At 38.0% G+C, this 19,240-nt stretch overlaps 1 protein-coding gene across 1 annotated transcript in view; it reads right to left on the bottom strand.

Annotated features, from left to right (window-relative positions):
* NUP210L (nucleoporin 210 like) overlaps positions 1 to 19,240 on the bottom strand; it is a 106,049-nt gene that overhangs the window by 77,006 nt on the left and 9,803 nt on the right. Inside the window, 8 exon segments of the mRNA XM_087442798.1 lie at positions 1,922 to 2,062; positions 2,990 to 3,096; positions 4,008 to 4,076; positions 8,257 to 8,415; positions 8,831 to 8,963; positions 10,683 to 10,833; positions 11,413 to 11,506; positions 12,713 to 12,844. Of these exon segments, the coding sequence (XP_087298924.1) occupies positions 1,922 to 2,062; positions 2,990 to 3,096; positions 4,008 to 4,076; positions 8,257 to 8,415; positions 8,831 to 8,963; positions 10,683 to 10,833; positions 11,413 to 11,506; positions 12,713 to 12,844 (986 nt within the window).

The following is a 19,240-nucleotide window of genomic DNA, read 5'->3' as shown; positions in this document are numbered from 1 at the left end:
AAAGACCCGAAGGTGAGAGCTGAAACTATAAAACTCATAGAAGAATATATAGGCAACACACTATTTGACATTGGTCATAAAGGAATCTTTTCAGATGCCATGCCTACTCAGACTAGGGAAACTAAAGAAAAAATAAGCAAGTGGGACTTTATCAGATTAAAGAGCTTCTACAAGACAAATGAAACCAGGATCAAAATGAATAGACAACATATCAGCTGGGAGAAAGTATTTGCAAAACATATATCTGACAAGGGGTTAATCTCCATAATATATAAAGAACTCACACAACTGAAACTCACACAAATGAACAACAAAAAAACAAACAACTCAATCAAAAAACGGGCAGAGGAAATGAACAGACGCTTCTCCAAAGAAGATATACAGAAGGCCAATAGGCACATGAAAAGATGTTCAACATCACTAATCAGGGAAATGCAAATCAAAACAACACTAAGATATCACCTCATGCCCATTAGAATGGCTATAATCACCAAGACAAAAAACAACAAATGTTGGAGAGGATGTGGAGAAACAGGAACCCTCATACGCAGCTGGTGGGAATGCAAACTGGTGCAGCCTCTATGGAAAACGGTATGGACATTCCTCAAAGAATTAAAAATAGAAATACCCTATGATCCGGCTATCCCACTACTGGGAATCTATCCAATGAACCTGAAATCAACAATCCAAAGAGGCTTATGCACCCCTATGTTCATTGCAGCATTATTCACTATAGCCAAGAAGTGGAAGCAACCCAAATGCCCCTTAACTGATGATTGGATCAAGAAGATGTGGTATATATGTACAATGGACTACTACTCAGCCATAAAAAAAGACAAAATCGTCCCATTTGCAACAACATGGAAGGACCTGGAGGGTATTATGTTAAGTGAAATAAGCCAGAAAGAGAAAGACAAACACCATATGATCTCACTCATATGTGGAATATAAACCAACACATGGACAGAGAAAACTGTATTGTGGTTACCAGGGGCAATGGGGGTAGGGGGTGGGCACAAGGGGTGAAGGGAGATATGTATATGGTGATTGACAAACAAAAATGTACAACCAAAATTTCACAACGTTATAAACTATTAAGACATCAATTTAAAAAAAGTAGATTTGGGAGAGGGAAACAAATTTGTCAGGCTGTTAAAAATCGGACACTTACACATTTTAGAGGCATTAGAACAAATTCATTCCTTCTCTCTTTCCCCAGAAACTCTATTTCTGGTATTATACCATATGAAAATTAGCCAAAAGGAAAAAAAATTGTGCAAAGATACTCAGTTATGACATTTACAATAGTAAAGAAATTGGAAATAATGGAAAAGTTCAATGTTCATGGCATGGTTAAATAAATTGGCATATTAACCCTTTAGATTTTTAGAATAGAAAGTAACTCTGTGGACTGGATGACTCATGGAAACTGCATATGAAATCATTTTTTTTTTTTTAACGTACAGGGTTTTTTTATTTTTTTTTATTTTTCCCCCAAAGCCACAGTAGATAGTTGTATGTCATAGCTGCACATCCTTCTAGTTGCTGTATGTGGGACGCGGCCTCAGCATGGCCGGAGAAGTGGTGCGTCGGTGCGCGCCCGGGATCCGAACCCGGGCCACCAGTAGCGGAGCGCCCGCACTTAACCGCTAAGCCACAGGGCCGGCCCTGAAATAATTTTTTAAAGGAACCTTAAATGATACATATACACAATGACCACAAATGCAAGCATGTGCAATAGAAAAGACTGGAAAAGAAAGTTTGTGGATGTATAAACTACTGGGTGTACTGTTTATCAGTTTCTTTTTTATTTTTTTGAAAGGTAAAGGTGGGATATGTCATATATCTGCCTGCAAATCAACAAGTCAGCCAAACCTCATCAGTGTTCTCAGGATTCAAAGACAGCCCTTTTAATTCCTACCTGGTAAATGATGGAAGTCAGGGATGCATTTATCACCACGACACCATCTTTCAGGGCTTTTACTAGATGGTAAGATCCGTTCACAGTAGTTAGCTGCTCTTCAAAGTACTCCCTTGGGAACTGGTACATAATCCTGAGATTCTGAAAATCAGCCCAACAGCAACATAAACCTGAAAAGATGTTTTTTCTCTAAAGCCATCTCAATCCCAAAGCATTAAAAAATAAAAATAAAAAAGCATGGCCATGCATTCTGGGAGTAAAGAAATAAAAACAAAATCTTTGCTCTCCTTCATGGAAATTCTAAGTTGGAAAGATGTAATTTTAAAATAGTACTAATTTTTGAAAGATTCCATTATTGGCAAGTCATCAGAAACAGAAAGAGTCAAAGCTTATGTAAATTTTAATGTAATTTGTGCCATTCTATAAGTTGACAGTTCTCAGGAAAAAGGAAAAAAACAACTCTGGACAGTAAATGCAACACTTCACATCTGATGCTCACACTACTACTCTCACCACTACAAAACTGTGGTAACCATATCTGAAGTGAAGTTATAGAACGAGGATCCCCTCCAAAGTGTTAGCACTTGTGCTCTCTTAAACTCTTTTCTATAATTCTGACCCAATTATATCTTTTACTTCTGGTTTAGCATTCCTCAAGGACAGAACTATTTAATAACAATAATAAATAGTAACTTACATTTCCAAAGGTAAAATCTGGAAGCAAAAGAAAACAAAAAGGCTTCCTAGGGGCCGACCCCATGACATAGCGGTTAAGTGCGCGCGCTCCCCTTCTGCGGCCCGGGGTTCACAGGTTGGGATCCCAGGCGCGTACACACGCACCGCTTGTCAAACCATGCTGTCGCGGCGTCCCATATCAAGTAGAGGAAGATGGGCACGGATATTAGCCCAGGGCCAATCTTCCTCAGCAAAAAAAGAGGAGGATTGGCAACGGACGTTAGCTCAGGGCTGGTCTTCCTCAAAAAAAAAAAAGGCTTCCTAGAGAGAAAGATGGCCCACTCAAGGAGTTATCCATACAAGCGGCTAGAAAAATACAAAAGAGAAACTCACATCTGAAATATAGACTTTCGTGCCGCTTTTATCAAACACTTCTACTGTAACGACATACACTTGTCCCACCTCTAGACTCCATCGGTCTCCAGGTTGCACTGTGAAACCTATACCCAAATCAAGAAACAAAAATATTAGAAGAGGCCAACATTTTTCTACAAGAAATTAAAAAATACAAACTTAACATAAAAAAAGACAAAATCGTCCCATTTGCAACAACATGGATGGACCTGGAGGGTATTATGTTAAGTGAAATAAGCCAGAAAGAGAAAGACAAACAGTGCCTGATTTCACTCATATGTGGAAGATAAACCAACACACAGACAGATAGAACTGTTTGGTGGTTACCAGGGGCTGGGGGGGGGGGGGGTGGGGACAAGGGGTGGAGGGATGCACTATATGGTGACTGATAAACAATAATGTACAACAAAAATTTCACAATAAAAAATAAATAAATAATAATAAAAGAAATAAAAACAAACTTAGAAAGCGATTAGAAGAGCAAAACTGGCTAAAAGATGGAGACGGTTTCCAAAGTAGATCCTCTAGTTTCCTCTATCAAATTATATAATAATTTGGGGTTCCAAAGATCCTGGCTTAACTTAGCTCATCTCAGGTATAAAGAAAGACTCTCACTTATATCTGTACACAAAGACAAACCACAATTTTGCTCATTCCCAACGTGTCAGGCAAAATTTCAGCTTCTTTCACTCAGACTCGTTGTTTCACATGGCCTAAGGATGTTAGGATTCTTTTTTCCTTCCTTTTTCCTCTTTTCCTAACCCAACACTGAATTACATGGATCTTCATATTTTTTCACAATCTGTTTCAAGTTGCTTCACTCTTGGAGATAGCATTTAACCAGAACAAGGTGAGAAAATATGTCAAAGTAGGGTTGAATTTGAAGTTAGTTAAGTCTCAAAATGAAGTTTAAAGAAGCGTTCTAGTTTTTAATGCACTCATTTTAGTGAAATAGTTTAAGCTATTCATCTTTCTGAAAATCATTATCTAAAAATACCTAAAAATCCAGGCTCTACAACATAGATGGTGAAATTTGGGAGTCCAGACACAGATCGCATATGGACATCTTAATTTTTGCTTAAGGAAATCATATGAGCTAGAGTTGGTGAAAAGAGAAATATAAGCTACAAAAGAAAAAAATAATAAACCTACAAACAAAAATTCTCTTTTATTATCCTTTGGAAAGCAAAAACTTAAATGTGTGCACTTCTGAGAAAAGTCTGAGGGACACAATCATCACAGGAATCAGGTATTCTTGAATTTCAAATTTGAGGAAGATGAAATGAGAGAAAAAAGATCATGCTCCATGCTTTTAATTTCATTTAGCTGCAGAACTCTCTCCAAATAAATTCTTACACAGGAGCCCCTTATGGAAAGCAGGACAAAGTGGCATCACTCTGGCTAAGGAATGAACGGTGGTGATGTAGCGGGAGAGAGGGGCACGACTTGCCATCCAGCCCAGCAACTTGCCTTGGGCTCTGCAGACAGTTTTAAAAATCACAAGTTGATTTTCTATTATTTGCAGCAAATCTTTTTGTGTGTGTGTGAGGAAGATTGGCCCTGAGCTAACATCTGTTGCCAATCTTCCTCTTTTTGCTTGAGGAAGATTGTCACTGAGCTAACATCTGTGCCAATCCTCCTCTATTTTGTATGTGGGACGCTGCCACAGCATGGCCCAATGAGCAGTGTGCATGTCTGCACCTCGGATCTGAACCCACGAACCCTGGGCCGTCAAAGCTGAGCATGAGAACTTAACCACTACACCACTGGGCTGGCCCCTGCAGCAAATCTTTAATACCAAAATGTTTTCTCTTTGCCACCAAAGACGCTTCTAGGTCACTTGTACATCATACTACCTACTATCCCCTTCAGTTAAATTCTAGCATAAATACAAATTGATTCTGTTGTTGGTCTGTATAGAATCTAATTAGGAATAAACTTCCCTCTCAAAAATACACTACATCCAAGAGCTAAGAAGAAATTATTTCCACTCTGAGAAATATGTAGCTGAAATAACTGAACAGAAAACACTCATTAATTCTAAGTACCCTAATTTAGAAGTTGTATTAATTCAATCATGCACTAGGCTACAATTTACCACTACATTATTTATAGTGATAATGAAAGTAAAATAATATTTAATCTACTTGGGGGGATCAAACTTTTAAAACTGCCTCAGTACTCCACATGAGCTATTGATATACATACAATTGATACGCTAATTAAAGATTACTTTTATCTATTCATTAAAGCAAATATTTTAAAGACTATATAGGCAACTCTGTGCCAACTACGTTTGGTTCTGATATATACACTCATATAATATTCATAAAATATAAGAGCTAGAAGGAAATTCAGAAATACAACTTTCCCTTCACTTTACAGATAAGGAAACAGATCTCGATAGGTCTCTAAACCAATTCATTCCTCCATTATCAGAATAAGATATCTTCCTTCCACCTAATCCTTCCACCTTCCATCTCATTTTCTCTTGCCCCTCAGAAATCTTGCTCCATCAGCTGGCCCTCTTTTCTCCCATATCTCTGTCATCTCTCTGTTTAACTTATAGATATGTTCAAGTTTCGCTTATCTTAAAAATCTTTAAAAAGTTCTCATGTCTTTTTAAAACTTCTACCTTGTTTTTCTCCTTCTTTTCAAAGCCAAGCTGTTTTTATTGACAAAGTGACCCAAGTCTTCCTAGTTACCACCGACTTTCAGTCTTTATCTCTGCCTATTTCACCTGAAGAACATTCTCTTTGTTAGACCTTTATAATTTTATTTATTTATTTTTTTCCTCAAAGCCCCAGTAGATAGTTGTATGTCATAGTTGCACATCCTTCTAGTTGCTGTATGTGGGACGCGGCCTCAGCATGGCCAGAGAAGCGGTGTGTCGGTGCGCACCCGGGATCCGAACCTGAGCCGCCAGCAGCGGAGCGCGCGCACTTAACTGCTAAGCCACGGGGCCGACCCAGAACATTCTCTTTCTAAATTCCTTACCTGGTTATCATGAAACTCCTCTCTCCTGGTTTTCCTACTACTTTTTAATAAACATTCTTTCTGGGCCTCCTTAAGAGTTCCTCTTCTTTCCGAGGAACCGTAAAAGCTGGCATTAATTACACAGTTCTGTCTGTGGCCCTCTTCTCCTCTCACTCTATTTACTCTCTCTGGGTGATTTTGTCTACAACAACGACTTCAACTATCGCCTATCTATAAATTTATGACTTTCAAATATCTGTCTTCATCTTGACTCTTTCTCCTCCACATGCATAATAAAAATTTCTGCTTGGATGTCTATCCCACAGGTACCTCAAGTTAACATGTGAAAAACTAAACTACATCGTTTTCTTTTCCCTAAACATGCTCCTTCTCTTATATTACCCATCTCTGTGAACAGGACCACCAGCTACCCTAAGCCAGGTGCTGGAACAAATTATGAATAGTCACCATCCATGTTCTCAAGAAAGACATATAAATAGATAAATATAATGTATTTTAATATCTACTACTTTGGAATAAATAACAATATGAACTGAGAATAATAATAAAAAAAAAGATCATGTAAGTCTGTCTAGAGAATTTAAGGAAGTGCCTGACACACAGTTTGGGCCCAATAAATATCGAATGATTTAGTTTATTTTGTAGGTACTATTGTATTTGTTGACATATGTCCTAGGCACCTTAAAATGACTACAGAACAAACAATTTTGGACCAAAACCCCTCCTTAATATGTTTTAGACAAATAATATAAACAGTTAACTAATACTATTCTATAAGAAATACTGTATCTTTCAAGCCTAACAGGTTCTTACTCAGAGTAAGTCCACTAGACCCTACATGATTTACTCCCTCCCTTCCCTACTCTATCTCTCCTACTACTTTCCCCTGATTCTCTGTACTTCAGCCTCAGTGTCTTCCTTGTTCATATTTAAACACGCCAAACATGATCCTGCTTCAGAACCTTAGCAATTGCTACTTCCTCTTTCACCCAGATATCTGCATGGTTCCTTGCTCCAATGCCGCCTTATCAGAGAGGACTTCCCTAACTACCCTGAGTAAAATAGCAGTCTGTATCCCTAGCACTTAAAATAATGTTGAGCATATAGTAGGTATATAATACATATTTGCTGAATGAATTACTTTCAGCATATAGTAGGTATATAATAAATATTTGCTGAATGATTTCAAAAATAGGAAATATTTCAAAATCAAACACTGAAAAATGAAGTCCAAATGTTTCAATTTTCTGAGAATTTAAATCTTCATTCTCTTTTGTTTTCATTGACTATAACAAAGCTCTATGTAGCTGTCTTTGGTCAATCCTTACAGAGCAGGTTTAGTGAATTTTAAAAAATTACTCTCAACTCAATTTAACAGATATTAATTACATATCTAATAATCTTTAAAAAAACTTTTTAAATTAAGCAGACAATACCATCTTTTCTCAATTATTTATGTGAAAATAGGAAAGAACAAATGAAATAAGATTCACACAAGTTCCTTCAAAACTCTATTTTCCCCAGTCTCTTAATTATAATTTGACTAAGGCTACAAATAAGCACTAAAGTCAACAGATCCCAAGTTCCAACTACTCTTTTTCCTACTTACCATTTGTTATAAATTATGACAATAATAATTTATATTTCTTTGTTAAAAAGTAAACCTATAGAAAATAAATGTAGGGGGCTGGTGCGGTGGCGCAAGCGGTTAAGTGCGCACTCCGCTGCGGCGGCCCGGAGTTCTCCGGTTCGGATCCTGGGCGCGCACGGATACACTGCTTGTCAGGCCATGCTGCGCGGCATCCCATATAAAGTGGAGGAAGATGGGCATGGATGTTAGCCCAGGGCCAGTCTTCCTCAGAAAAAGAGGAAGATTGGCAGATGTTAGCTCAGGGCCGACCTTCCTCAAAAAAAAAAAAGAAAAGAAAAGAAAAGAAATGTAGGAATACTATAACTCTTTTTTTTTTTTCTTTTGCTGAGGAAGATTCACCCTGAGTTAACATCTGCTGCCAGTCTTCTTTTTTTTTCATATGTGAGCTGCTGACACAGCCTGGCCACTGACAGACCAGTGGTGTAGGTCCACACCTGGGAACTGAACCCGGGCTGCCGTAGCGCAGTACACTGAACTTAACCACTAGGCCACCGGGGCTGGCCCTATAATAACTCTTAACAAATTATTTTACCAAGAAACATGTCTAACATGCTCAGGGAAATGTAGATTGGCAGCTAAAACTTGAACATAAGGATACTTTTATGAACAAAGACAAGGTTAGTTTGGCCCAGTTGGATAGCAGTCACCACGGCTGTTTTCTCATCCAGTAAAGCCACTTTCCCAGAAAGAGATTCATTGTATGAAACTCTATGGCCTTGCATTTCCAGTGTATAATGTTCCAGGGGAAATTCCACCTCTGTAAGACATGAAAGATACATAAATGTAATGAGAACAGCCATTCCAACACACAATGTTGTATTGTTGGATTATAAAAGGAAAAGCAGGAAGCAGGCCTAAACAAGAGTATGATTTGCTTCTAATTTCCTTCCCACTTTTCTACATGTAGCCACTTTTGGGGGAATACTATATTAGTTTATTGTTGGTATTGCTTGTATTCTTAAAAACCAGTGAACTGACAGTAGCAGGAGGGATCCCCACTGGGGGCTATCTCTGTCCAGTATTAGCTCAAGTACAGCAATTAACGAACACCTTATCACAAAATCTAAAAACACAAAGAAGTATTTTGCATATATAATGTGGAGTTGCTTCTCTTGTTGTCAGCAGAAAGGATTTGAGAAATGTTAGTCTTAGGAAAAGATAAATCACCTTACCTGTCATTCTTCCCTGAACCATTTTTGCAACTCGGTATTTAATATATGCTCCTACTAAGAGATAAATATCATGGGATGGTATAAGAAATATATTCTCCAAAACAAGCAGACGTATCAATGCTGCTGCCACTTTCTAAAAGAGGAAAGAAAAAAACCAGTTTCTATAGGCAAAATCCTCAAGACCCTCTTCCTTGTTAAAAGTTTACTTCTTATAAATTTCTTTTATTATATTTTATAAAGATTAAAAAAATGCTTTCCCAATCACAAATCATAATTTCAATTAGCCTTAAAAAGTGATCATGAATCTTAATACTATATTAACTTTCTAAGTCACTTATTAACTTTGTTTTTTTTTTTTCTGTGAGGAAGATCAGCCCTGAGCTAACATCCATGCCAATCCTCCTCTTTTTGCTAAGGAAGACTGGCCCTGAGCTAACATCTATTGCCAATCCTCCTCCTTTTTTTTTTTCCCCTTTTTCTCCCCAAAGCCCCAGTAGATAGTTGTATGTCATAGTTGCACATCCTTCTAGTTGCTGTACGTGGGACGCCGCCTCAGCATGGCCGGTCAAGCAGTGCATTGGTGTGGGCCAGGGGTTCGAACCCAGGCCGCCAGTAGTGGAGGGCGCGCTTAACCGCTCAGCCCCAGGGCCGGCCCCCACTTATTAACTTTTTAAGTCACTCAAACTAAGAATAGAAGATGACAAGTCTTCTAAAGGAGAAGAGTCAGTAAATAAAAAGGCAGGTATGCTGAAACAAGAAAAGGTAAGACTTGACTGTATGCCACAGAAATTTTTTTTTTTTGGTGAGGAAGATCGGCCCTGAACTAACATCTGCCAATCCTCCTCTTTTTGCTGAGGAAGAATGGCCCTGGGCTAACATCCATGCCCATCTTGCTCCACTTTATATGGGACGCCGCCACAGCATGGCCCAACAAGCAGTGCGTCGGTGTGCGCCTGGGATCCAAACCGGCAAACCCTAGGCCTTGCATCGGAGTGTGCGCACTTAACCGCTTGCGCCACCGGGCCGGCCCACCACAGAAATTTTTTTAACTAACCTCCAATGAACTGACTTTCCAGGTCAAGTTACTCTCTATCCCCTGTTGAACATACTGATTCTTGTGAAGGCTTTACCCAACAGGAGGTTAGTAGGCTGTTCTAGGCTGTCCACACACTTGTATTCCTGCCACTTGAATTAAATGCTTACCAAAAGACATTTGTTTTTCCAAAACCTATTTATGCCAGTTGCACTTTTAATTATAATTACATTTAAAAAATAAACCATGAATTCGAGGAGAGAGCTGTTGTTTCTACAAAAAATGTAAATGTTTTGAAAAGAAGTTAAAGGCAAGCTGCTAAAATGTGCTGCTATCAAATTCGGTGTGAGAAATGTAAAAGATGGGGAAAAAATCCTTGAAAAATAGAGAATTCTGTACTCAAATTGTTTCACACATGTCTAATTTTTCACTTGACTATAAAATGAAATGAAAAATGAAAAGAAAAAGAAACTAGAAATTATAATTTATACAAGAAAGAATATGTATATTTCTAAGCAGTGAACTTGTGCTCAAAGAAAGGTCTTGGACCAACACCAAAGGATTAGTGAATAAAATGCAGTTATAGGTTTTAAGAGAAAATGCTAGTTGTATTTTTAATTGTAATTAGGTAATAACATGTTTAAAGAAGACAAGTTTCTTTTTTATGTTTACCTACTTCAAATGATTTTCTCAATTAAATGACCAACTATTGGCCCAAATCATATCAGGTTAGAGGGCTTCTACTATAGATAAACATAAGAAACTACATTTTCTATAGGCAAGACTAGTAAATGAAAGTTTATAGCACAAACTTTTTACCCTATAGAATGGTTCATAAATTCGAACTTTGACAACAGCAGCACCAGTTCTAATCCCAGACACCAAAACCATATCTCCTTGTTTCTCTTCTTTTTCCATCTCAGCTATATACGCTGGGGGAGAATATTCTGCTTCAGAGTATTTCAGAATCCTAAAGAGATAAAATAAGGTTTGTTCTAGCAGAATCACACAATTAGTCTTCTTCCAAAAGGCCCTAAGAGATGTTAAACAGTTTTTTCAATGTCTATATAGTGTAAAAAGTTTTAAAATTTGTTTCCCATAAGGACTAGATAGAAAAAAAGTATGTAAAGTGCCTCTGACTAAAACTGTTGTGGGACTAAAACTTGGATTGTTTGAGAGCTATTTCTTGGTACTGAAGACAAAATTTCATTATTCATAAAATTCACTCTTATCCACTTACTGTATTTCAGCACATGCAGATAGCTTGAACAACAAAACTGCCAAAAAATACACCTGGCTCAAATAATCGTATAGTCCTGAGCTCATGAATTTCTCTGCAGTGGCTCACATTAAACTATCAAAAAGGTACCTACATCGATACTATATGTCATTCTATCAAAGACATTTCCCCCTGGTAAATTTATCTGTTCCAAAAAAGTCCAGACAGCAGGATTATCAAAGCCCACACAAATGGCTGCTGTTCAGTATGCGACCCAAAGGCAGATGTCTCTTTCAAAGTCAGATGGTTTATGTTTGGTTTCAAGATTACCTAATTTTGCTAGACAGTTCTTCTCTTGCTGATTCGTTATCCTGGGCAATGCTCCAGTCAAACATCATCCCTGCCAAACTACTAAAAGTATTTCCTGTTGAGCAAGCCAAAAGCAGACAAGACAGAATCACATATTCAAAAATATTTAGGTATCTTTACCAAGAAAGGGAAACCGAACTAGAAAATTATTATTATTATTACTATTATTTTGGTGAGGAAGATTAGCCCTGAGCTAACATCTGTTGCCAATTCTCCTCTTTTTGCTGAGGAAGATTGGCCCTGGGCTAACATCTGTGCCCATCTACCTCTACTTTATATGTGAGATGCCTGCCACAGCACGGCTTGATGAGCGGTGTGTAGGTCCACGCCTGGGATCCGAACCTGTGAACCCCAAGCCACTGAAGCTGAGCAGGGGATCTTAACCATTACGCCACCAGGCCAGCCCCTAGAAAATTATTTTTAGGCCTCTTTCATTAACAAATAGAAATACCATCATTAATAAATTAAAACACATACACCAGGAAGATCTTTACACAAACAATATAAGTGCTGTTAGTGCACAAGCTTTCTGAAAGTAAAAGGGACCCAAGCTAACTTCTGGTTGACAAAAATTATGCCACTCTTTCTGTCCCTTTCTACATAAAGGCCACCTTATAGCCTACCTTAGGGTTGATAGGCATCCCTAAATCCTGGTCCCTTCAACAAAAATTTTTATAAAAACTGGATTCCAGAATATTTCTAATACATTCACTTTTCAGATTTAAAAAAAATTATTCTTTATTAAATAGTTTACAAAGGACAAAGCAATAAATTTAAATGTTTTAAATACCATATTACAACACTAGTATAGTATATTAAAAGCAATATAATATCAGTCTCAAGAAGGATAAACTTAAAATTATAAAACTTTTTCACGGTTTTACATTTAATTCTCCTGGCCTATAGAAAGTGGACTGATCAAAACAGAGCTAGCAAGGAATTCCAAAAAATGTTCTTAATTTCTGATCTAGAGACCATCAGCAGAAGCTCAGAGGCAGAATTTGGATATTTAAGAAAACTTCTGAGATAACCAACAATTAAATATACCAGGAAAATTTTATGAAAGTATACCACCAATTAAATATACCAGAAAAGTTTTATGAAATTTTATGAAAGGTTCATTGAACCATACTCAGAATTATTAATTCCTCACATACATGAGCTTCATATGAGAAAAAATATATTATTTCTAATCTACTTCTAAACCCCACGGAGTATGACTTTATTTCAGGTAATTTGTTGAATCCTCTGAAGTTTTTACCTTCAGCATCCAATGCCCTCACCATCAGTTCCAGTGGTGAATCATCTACATAGAGTTCCCGGGTTCGAGATATAATTTCAATGCTGTCTATCACATCAACCTTAACATCACAACGCAGTTCATGGTCAGTCACTACGATGAAGCCAAAAACTGAGAATTTAATTCAACAGGTCATGAATCTATTAAATATCTCAATCACTGAGAAGGTTATTCTAAATATTATGAAAAAGAAAGGCTGTAACAGTTGCTTTCAACCTGTGGAAGAAAACAGCATAATGACAAAATATAAGAGCCTCTGTTTATAATGAGACACTAGACCAGTGATTCCCAAACACTGATCTGTACTGATGTTTTCATTCATCCATGGAAAAATGAGAAAAATAAGAATTTTTAAAAAGTGAGTAATAAAATTAAATGTATTCACTTTAAAGGTATATTATTCTTACATCTTACTTTTTTTTTTTTGTGAGTAAGATCAGCCCTGAGTTAACATCTGTCGCCAATCCTCCTCTTTTTGCTGAGGAAGACTGGCCCTGGGCTAACATCCCTGCCCATCTTCCTCCACTTTATATGGGACGCTGCCACAGCATGGCTTGACAAGTGGTGCATCGGTGGGCGACTGGGATCCGAACCCTGGGCCACCACAGTGGAGCACACGCACTTAACCGCTACGCCACCAGGGGGCCAGCCCCTTTATCTTACTTTTGAAGTGTTAAAATGTTTTTTTCCTTTATGAAAATTACGGTAATAGATTTTTTTACTGTATTTATTTAGGAAAGTAAAAGAGTGGCAATCATATGTCAGTCCTGCCAATAAATCTCTTTATTTCTTTCTTTCAAACTTTTTTGTGGACCATGAGATTAAAAAGCCTGTGAACCATGTATTAGACCCAACCAGAGTTCCAGTCCAACCAGAGTTCCACTCAACACAGCCATAATGAAATTCAGAAACATAAATTGAAACAGTACAGAATGAAATGAGGATGAAATAAAAATTGTTGTGTACTGTCTTTTAGCAATACTCCCACCTATCACATTTACCATGTGTTAGAGAACTGCCTACATAGCTGCCCTATTCTGCTGTTGTAACTATACATTGTTAGTTTTAGCTTCATCTACAAGAAACAAAAAGCAAAGTAACTACCACTGCAATACTCAAAATTACTAAAGGACATCAGAGGTAAACTCTGTCTCTAGCAGTGGATCTGCTTTTATGAAATTTTTAAATCAAAGAAGAACGTTAATCAGGTAATACATGTAAATGCCCCTCAAAAAAGGCTAAGGAGCATCAAAATATTCTATTTCAGGAAAAGCTATACTTCCTTTCACAAGAAACATAAAAATTGAATTAATTGTCTTGAAACTACTTTATATTTACACTAGTGTTCAATAAATAAGTAAATATATTGTAGATAATGGGTGTCAGGATTCTCACTGTCAGAGAAAGAAGTTACCCTGTGGTGCAGGATTAGAACCAAAGATATCAATATGAGCTCATGTTTATTTTAATATATATACAGATAGAGAGATGCAGAAATAAATATAGGTATGTGTATATACATGAGTTAGTATACAGATATATTTCCTAGCACTGTCTGCCAAGAGGGCCTAGAAATAGTGACACTCCAGTAGCAATGAGCACACTAGCACCAGATCTTGGTTTCTAAATATAGTTCTCTAACAAAAGGAACCAGAACTCCTTGAGGAAATGGCTGGGCAGGGAAAATACAAGATGGGCCTGGCTGATGTTGTAGTGCTAAAAAATAAGGAAGTACTAAAATTAATTAATTAAGATAGGGGCAAGCCCAAAGGACACAGGAGCCAACCTGAAAGAGCTCCCAATAGCCAAAGCTAGAAAAACTTGAGTAACAAAATAAATTGTGATAGTATTGGATTATAACCAAAATTAAAACAAATATCCATGAGTCCATACTTACGTAAATAATGAATGAATGAATAAATAACTGAGAAGTTATTTGTAAGATGTAAAATATCTTTCTTATAGAAGAATGCTATTAACAAGTGTGGAAAGAATGAGGGAAATAGAAAAATCACCATGAAAACACCACAGTAATAATTGCTACAGACAAGATTCATAAATAAATGCTAAAATTTAGTGGCTGAAAGTTTAAAGAGAAACAGGATATACCAAAGTATCTCCTCCAAATATTTATTAGTTACTGTGGTGGTTTTAATATGTCCACAAATTCTCTGACTCCTTTTTCTAGGAGGTGAAGCTTAATTTCTTCTCCTTTGAATGTGGGCTGAACTTAATGGCCATTTTTTTTTTATGATTTTATTTTTTTTATTGTGAAATTTTTGTTGTACATTATTGTTTGTCAGTCACCATATAAGTGCATCCTTCCACCCCTCGTGCCCACCCTCCACCCCTCTAGCCCCTGGTAACCACCAAACAGTTCTATCTGTCCGTGTGTTGGTTTATCTTCCACATATGAGTGAAATCATGCACTGTTTGCTTAAAGACCATTTTTAATGACTAGCATATGGAAAGAGAAAAATGGTAACTTTTACAGTAGAGAAAACTGACACTACCTTAACCAAGTGATCAAAGTTAACATCACTAGTGATAAATCATGTTGATATCATGTACCCTCTGAAAAAATGCAATGAGAAGTGTTCTTTACTTCTGTGATTTTCTTCCTAAAAATCTATAACCCAGTCTAATCATGAGAAAACATCAGACAAACCCAAACTGAGAGACATTCTACAAAATGCCTGACCAATATTCTTTAAAAGCTTCAAGGTCATGAAAGACAAAGAAAGGCTGAGAAACTGTCACAGATCAGAGGAAACTAAGGAAATATGACAATTTAGTTTAGTAATGTGGTGTCTTGGATTCACTCCTAGAGCAGAAAAAGGATATTAGTGGAACAGTGGGGGGAAATGGGCGAAGGGTATATGGGAACTCTTTGTACTATCTTTGCATCTCTTCTGTAAATCTAAAATTATTTTAAAATGAAATGTTTTAAAAATTAATCTTCTACTTGATTTATTTAACTGAAGAACAGAACCTGAAATTAAAAGAATTGAAGACCAAGATATGGGGTCTATGGACAAGAACAAAGAGACGTCGAATTCTCACAGGATCTGCTCGTAGAATATACCATTAAGGAAGTATTCCAGGGATGCCAAAGGAAGGAAAGGTGAGCTTAGATAATATACTCTAGATAATTAGGCACTGGATAATCTAGCACTGATTAAATGGGAAATTAAGTCCTTTTCTTTTGTGGAAAAATGTGCAGGGCAATGGCAGAACAGAAGCATCTGTAACCTCATATAAAAAATATGAAAGCCTTGCGCACACAATGCCTACCCATCTGACTACTTCAAAAGCAGAAATCTTTTCAATACAGGGCCATTGACTATAAAGAAAAAACATTACCTTGGGTGATTTATAAGTAAATTTAGAGTGATTAGGAGAAATATCAAACATTGAACTTACCTGCTTTTAAAGATAAAAAGAAACAAATAACTTCATTAAATAATATAATGAATATTCATATTAACATGTCTGTATTACTTCCGGTATGTTCAGGTCCATACGAGAATGAGGTAATAAAGAAAGAAAAATGAATGAGACAGAGAGGAGGACAGTTGATTCAGGGAGATGAAGAAGAAGAAAAAAATAGGAGAACGAAGCCACGATTGAGAGAATCAAAGGGATGCAGAGCCACAGACAAAAAAGAGGAAGCAGAGAGAGTGATGTCAGCATCATGGTGGAGTGAGCTGTTCCCTTAGTCTCTCCCTCCTAAGATACAACCAAAAGGACATTCATTAACCAATAGAGGACACCCAGAAAGCACAAAGGACATCTGAGAGATCCACACAGCCATATGTCTGAAGGTGGGCATATTGGATCCCCAGGAAGCAATGGAAGGAGGTGAGCGGATCTCCTCCCCCTCTCCAGCGGCAGTGATCTAGGGCATAGCACCTCACACAGTGGCTGGTGCGAGATTCTAAGATGAGACAGGGGAACAGGTAGGCCTCCGCAGGAAGGCTACCAAATACTCTGTATTCAGTAGCTTTTGGAGTTGTATCCCAGCCTACAGGAACACTCCACATCGAGGTGGCTCAGCAATCGTGTGGGCACCCCCACCAAGCCCAGCAGTCCAGGTGGGCCAGCAGTGAGTGCAGAGTGCCCTTTCCCTCCCCTCCTGCCTGGCACACCAGCTCAGCCCGTCGGCTAGGGCAGCAAATCCGCACCAGAGTGCCTGTGCTTGCGTGTGGGACCTGCCAAGCAGCAGTGGCCAGCAAATGCAGACGAGCCCTATTGGCACAACTTCCAGTGAACGGACACAACTTCCAGAGGACACCGTGGGATCAGAAAAAACAGCTCCTGCCCCTGCCAGTGGTGGCAGGTAGAATCTGTGACCAGATACTACGACTATGCACTGGCAAAGGTCCACTTCATCAGATACTATGAAGAAACACATTAACACTCCATATCAGAAAGAAAATGACAAGACAGAAACCAATCCTGAAGTTACAGAAATTTACCATCTAAATGACAGAGAATTCAAAATAATTACCATAAAGAAACTCAATGAGTTACAAGAAAACTCAGAAATACAGTTCAATGAACTCAGGAATAAAATTAATGAGCAGAAGGAATTCTTCACAAAGGAGATTGAAACTCTAAACAAACAAACAAAAAACCAAACAGAAATGCTTGAGATGAAGAACACAATGAATGAGCTAAAAAGCAATCTAGAAACCTTAAAAAACGGAGCTGACATTATGGAGTACAGAATTAGTAATTTAGAGGACAGAAATATAGAAATACTTCAGGTGGAGGAGTAGAGAGAATTAAGACTAAAAAAGAAAGGAAGAAATTCTCTGAGAAATATCCGACTCAATTAGAAAATGCAACATAACGGTTATAGGTACTCCAGAGGGAGAAGAGAGCGAGAAAGGAGCAGAGAGTGTGTCCAAAGAAATAATAGCTGAGAACTTCCCAAACCTGGGGAAGGAACTGGACTTACAAGTAAATTAAGCCAATAGACATCCTAATTACACCAATGTAAAAAGACCTTCTCCAAGGCATATAATAGTAAAACTGGCAAAGTCAATGACAAAGAAAAAATATTAAAGGCAGCAAGGCAGAAGAGAATAATCTGCAAAGGAATTCCTATCAGGCTTTCAGTGAACTTCTGAGCAGAAACCTTGCAGGCCAGGAGAGAGCAGAATGACATATTCAAAATACTGAAAGACAAAAACTTTGAGACAAGAATACTCTATCCAGTTACTCTATCCTTCAGATGTGATGGAGAAATAAAAACTTTCCCAGATAAAAAAAACTGAGGGAGTTCATCATCACAAGACCCACCCACCCCCACCAACAAGAAATGATCAAGAATGCCATCATACCTGAAACAAAAAGGAAAAGGTTTACAAAGCCTTGAGCAAGGAGATAAACAGACAGAAAAAGTCAGAAAATTGCAGGTCTCTATCAGAACAGGTTAGCAAACACTTAATTATAACATTAAAGACAAAGGGAAGGAAAGCTTCAAAAATAACTATAAACACTTGATTTTAATCACAAACTCAGAACACAAAATGGAATAATTTGTGACAATAATAACTCAGACGGGGAAGAGGAAAGAGATGGAACCTGCTTAGCCTAATGGGGATAAGAGGCTACCAGAAAATGGATTATCTCATCCATGAGATCTTTTATACAAACCTCATGGTAACCAATAAACAAAAAATCAGAACAGAGACACAAATGGTAAATAAAGAGAAAACTAAGAAAACCATCAGAGAAAATCACCAAACTGAAATGGCAGTCAGAAATACACAGGGGGCTGGCTCCATGGCTTAGCGGTTAAGTGCGCACGCTCTGCTACTGGCGGCCCGGGTTCAGATCTCGGGTGCGCACTGACGCACCGCTTGTCGGGCCGTGCTGAGGCGGTGTCCCGCCTCATACAGCAACTAGCAGGATGTGCAACTATGACATACAGCTATCCACTGGGGCTTTGGGGAAAAAAAGGGGAAAAAAAAAAAAAAGGAGGATTGGCAGTAGATGTTAGCTCAGGGCTGGTCTTCCTCAGCAAAAAGAGAAGGATTGGCATGGATGTTAGCTCAGGGCTGATCTTCCTCAAAAAAAAAAAAAAAAAGAAATACACAGGAAGAGAAACAAGGGAAATATAAAACAACCGGAAAACAAGAGATAAAATGGCAGTATTGGGGCTGGCCCTGTGGCTTAGCAGTTAAGTGCGCGCGCTCCGCTACTGGCGGCCTGGGTTCGGATCCTGGGCGCGCACCGACGCACCGCTTCTCCGGCCATGCTGAGGCTGCATCCCACATACAGCAACTAGAAGGATGTACAACTATGACATACAACTAGCTACTGGGGCTTTGGGGGAAAAAATGGCAGTATTAAGCCCTCATATATCAATAATCACTCTAAACATAAATGGATTGAATTCTCCAATTAAAAGGCACAGAGTGGCTGGATGGATTAAAAAACAAGACCCAACAATATGCTGCCTCCAGGAAACACATCTCA

The sequence above is a fragment of the Ceratotherium simum genome, chromosome 2 (assembly GCF_057802395.1).
Source record: "Ceratotherium simum simum isolate JZ-2026a chromosome 2, ASM5780239v1, whole genome shotgun sequence".
Classification (NCBI taxonomy): domain Eukaryota; kingdom Metazoa; phylum Chordata; class Mammalia; order Perissodactyla; family Rhinocerotidae; genus Ceratotherium; species Ceratotherium simum.
The sequence above is the reverse complement of the archived record's forward strand: the minus strand, read 5'-3'. Positions and strand labels throughout refer to the sequence as shown.